The 2,747-nt window shown below is 51.3% G+C and overlaps 1 protein-coding gene across 2 annotated transcripts; it reads left to right on the top strand.

Moving 5' to 3' along the window:
- The first annotated feature begins 477 nt into the window (after nucleotides 1-477).
- On the top strand, nucleotides 478-2,071 carry LOC141569684 (RNA polymerase II subunit A C-terminal domain phosphatase SSU72-like). Of its 2 annotated transcripts, XM_088794823.1 has the most exons (2): nucleotides 478-489; nucleotides 1,439-2,071. In XM_088794823.1, exons 1-2 carry the CDS (start codon nucleotides 478-480, stop codon nucleotides 2,006-2,008), a joined length of 582 nt encoding a protein of 193 aa, XP_088650949.1. In that variant the 3' UTR covers nucleotides 2,009-2,071. The 2 variants fall into 2 exon arrangements, with proteins under 2 accessions (XP_088650949.1, XP_088650948.1); XM_088794822.1 differs by lacking the exon at nucleotides 478-489 and having other exon boundaries at nucleotides 530-2,071.
- Nucleotides 2,072-2,747: the final 676 nt, after the last annotated feature.

Here is a 2,747-nt window from a genome sequence, read left to right as displayed (position 1 = left end):
TTTGGTGAAGCATATGGATCCTTTCTCAGAATAATCTTTTCATGTGCATAAAATAAAATATATGCCATTACAAAGGAAACCAATTACTAAAATACAACCCTGAAAGTATAAATTTATGATAAATATGTTTTTTAAATGCACTAAACGATCAGGTTTAGTGGCGTGACTAATAACTACTGTACTTTCAAAGTAGTGATGACACATGACGTTTTGAGATATCTACAATAGTGAAATGTCACATGCAAACATCTGTGATTTCTAGTCGATAAATTTAAATACTATTGTGGGGTTTTTTTTTACCTATATTCATATGCAGAGGAAATGTTCCATTTCAGTTACAGGTCAGAGAAAATAAAGATAGAAGTTTATTAGTTTTCTCATTAAGTTCATGGATGTCCTAAAAGTGTCCACAGAGGATGTCGGCTCGAACCGGCGCCCTGTGAGCATCCCTGTGAGGATAGTGGGCCTGGGCCGCGCATGCCCCCAGCCGCCGCACACTCACTGGCCTGGCGACCCCGGTGTGCCTGTGCGTGCACGAGGCCGCTGGGGGGCCTTGCACAGGCCGCGTACTGCGTTGTGATACCTCACATGCGCCACTGCTTGTTTCGGGACTTCCGTTCACTCCTGGCGCCCTCTTGCGCACGGAGGTGACGCACCTGAGTGAGAGTCCCAGCGAGTTCGGTGCTGGACAGAGAGAGAATTCGGTGCGGGACAGTGTGAGTCCCCATGCTGGAAAGTGCAAATCCCGGCGCCGTATAGTGCGAGGCCCTGTCCAGGACAGAGCGGGATCGGTAACGGACAGTGCAAATCCCGGTGAGGGACAGTGTGAGGCCCTGTCCAGGACAGAGCGAGATCGGCACAGGACAGTGTGAGTCCCGGTGCAGGTCAGTGTGAGTCCCGGTGTGGGACAGTGCAAGGCCCGGTGTGGGACAGTGTGAGTCCCGGCACAGGACAGTGCGAGATCCGTACGGGACAGTGTGAGTCCCGGTGCGGGACAGTGCGAGGCCCGGTGTGGGACAGTGTGAGGCCCTGTCCAGGACAGAGCAAGATCTGTGCAGCAAGTGCGAGGCCCGGTGCGGGATAGTACGAGGCCCTGTCCAGGACAGTGCGAGATCGGTTCGGGACAGTGCGAAGCCCTGTCCAGAGGACAGCGAAATCGGTACCGGACAGTCTTGGTGCGGGACAGTGCAAATCCCGGTGCGGGATAGTGCGAGGCCCTGTCAAGGACAGAGCTAGATCGGTACCGCACAGTGCGAGGCCCGGTTCAGAATAGTCGAAGCCCTGTCCAGGACAGAGCGAAATTGGTACCGGACAGTGCAAATCCCGGTACCGCACAGTGCGAGGCCCGGTGCGGGACAGAGCGAGATCCGTGCGAGCCAGAGAGAGATTGGTGCGGGAAAGTATTTACTTGGCCGCCGCCACCATGGCATCCTCGCAGCTGCGGGTGGCCGTCGTATGCAAGAGCAACCAGAACCGGAGCATGGAGGCTCACCACTTCCTCAACAGACGGGGATTCAACGTCCGGTCCTTCGGGACAGGGACTCACGTGAAGCTTCCAGGACGAACACGGGACAAGCCAAACATTTATGACTTCAGAACCACCTATGAGCAGATGTACAATGATCTGGTTAAGAGAGACGAACACTTCTACAGGCAGAATGGCATTTTGCATATGTTGGACAGAAACAAGCGAATCAAGCCCAGGCCGGAAAGGTTCCAGAACTGCCAAGACCAGTTCGACCTCATCCTCACCTGCGAAGAGAAGGTGTATGACCAGGTAGTGGAAGAGCTGTATTCCAGGGAGCAGGAGACCTGCCAGCCAGTGCACGTGGTTAACGTGGACATCGAGGACAACGAGGAGGAGGCCACCCTGGGGGCGTTTGTCATCTGTAAGCTTTGCCAGTACATTCAGCTCTTGGATGACATGGAGAATGAGATCGATGAGCTGCTGCTGAAGTTGGAGGAGAAGAGCAACAGGTCCTTCCTGCACACCGTCTGCTTCTACTGATGCGGCCTGGGGCCTGGCGGGGCCCCTCCTGAAGCTGTTATTTTGAGCTTCCTTTGGTTAATAGTTTTTCCTTCCAGATATTTGTTTTTAGGTTTAAGGCTTCTAATGGTGAAATGAAGTGTGTGTGTGTGTGTGTGTGTGTGTGTGTGTGTGTGTGTGTGTGTGTGTGTTTTAACTTGAAATGATTGGTGCACAGTGTGTGAGGTGCAATTTTTACAAGTTTGTTTGGAAAAAAATGTTAAAACTACCTAAACATGATGCTTGTCACTCCTATATGGAGGACAGGGGAGACCCCCAAATGGGCGGAAGGATTAGGGCACAGTTGCTAATCCCCAGCCCTTTCAAAAGCTCCCTTGCACTTAGGGTCCCCCTGCAGAGCCCAGGTCTCCTTTGCCAGGCTGCAATCACTGGCCTTAGAAAGGCACTTTGGGAAGTCTTAGTCTGTCTCTTTTTAAAAGCATTTACATGTTTTAGCGCTCTTGCTTCTTCATAGAAAAGTAAATAGCTAAGCATTTGAAAATGAGTTGAATTTGTTTGCCTTTCAGGTGTTGGGACCTTGTTATATTCTGAAGTGGAATTCACCCCACCCCCCTCTTTCCTTCTTTTCCCTCCCCTGGCTTAGTGATCATCAACTGTGCAGCAGTCCCTGCTCCCTCAGCTCTTTTCTCCTTCTGTGTGTTTCAGTGGGACTCAACAGATCCCTGAACTTTTCTGTTTTCTCTCTCCCTTTCTTTTCATG

The sequence above is a fragment of the Rhinolophus sinicus genome, chromosome 18, assembly GCF_057876585.1.
Source record: "Rhinolophus sinicus isolate RSI-liver-muscle chromosome 18, RSI-T2T, whole genome shotgun sequence".
Lineage (NCBI taxonomy): Eukaryota > Metazoa > Chordata > Mammalia > Chiroptera > Rhinolophidae > Rhinolophus > Rhinolophus sinicus.
The sequence above is the reverse complement of the archived record's forward strand: the minus strand, read 5'-3'. Positions and strand labels throughout refer to the sequence as shown.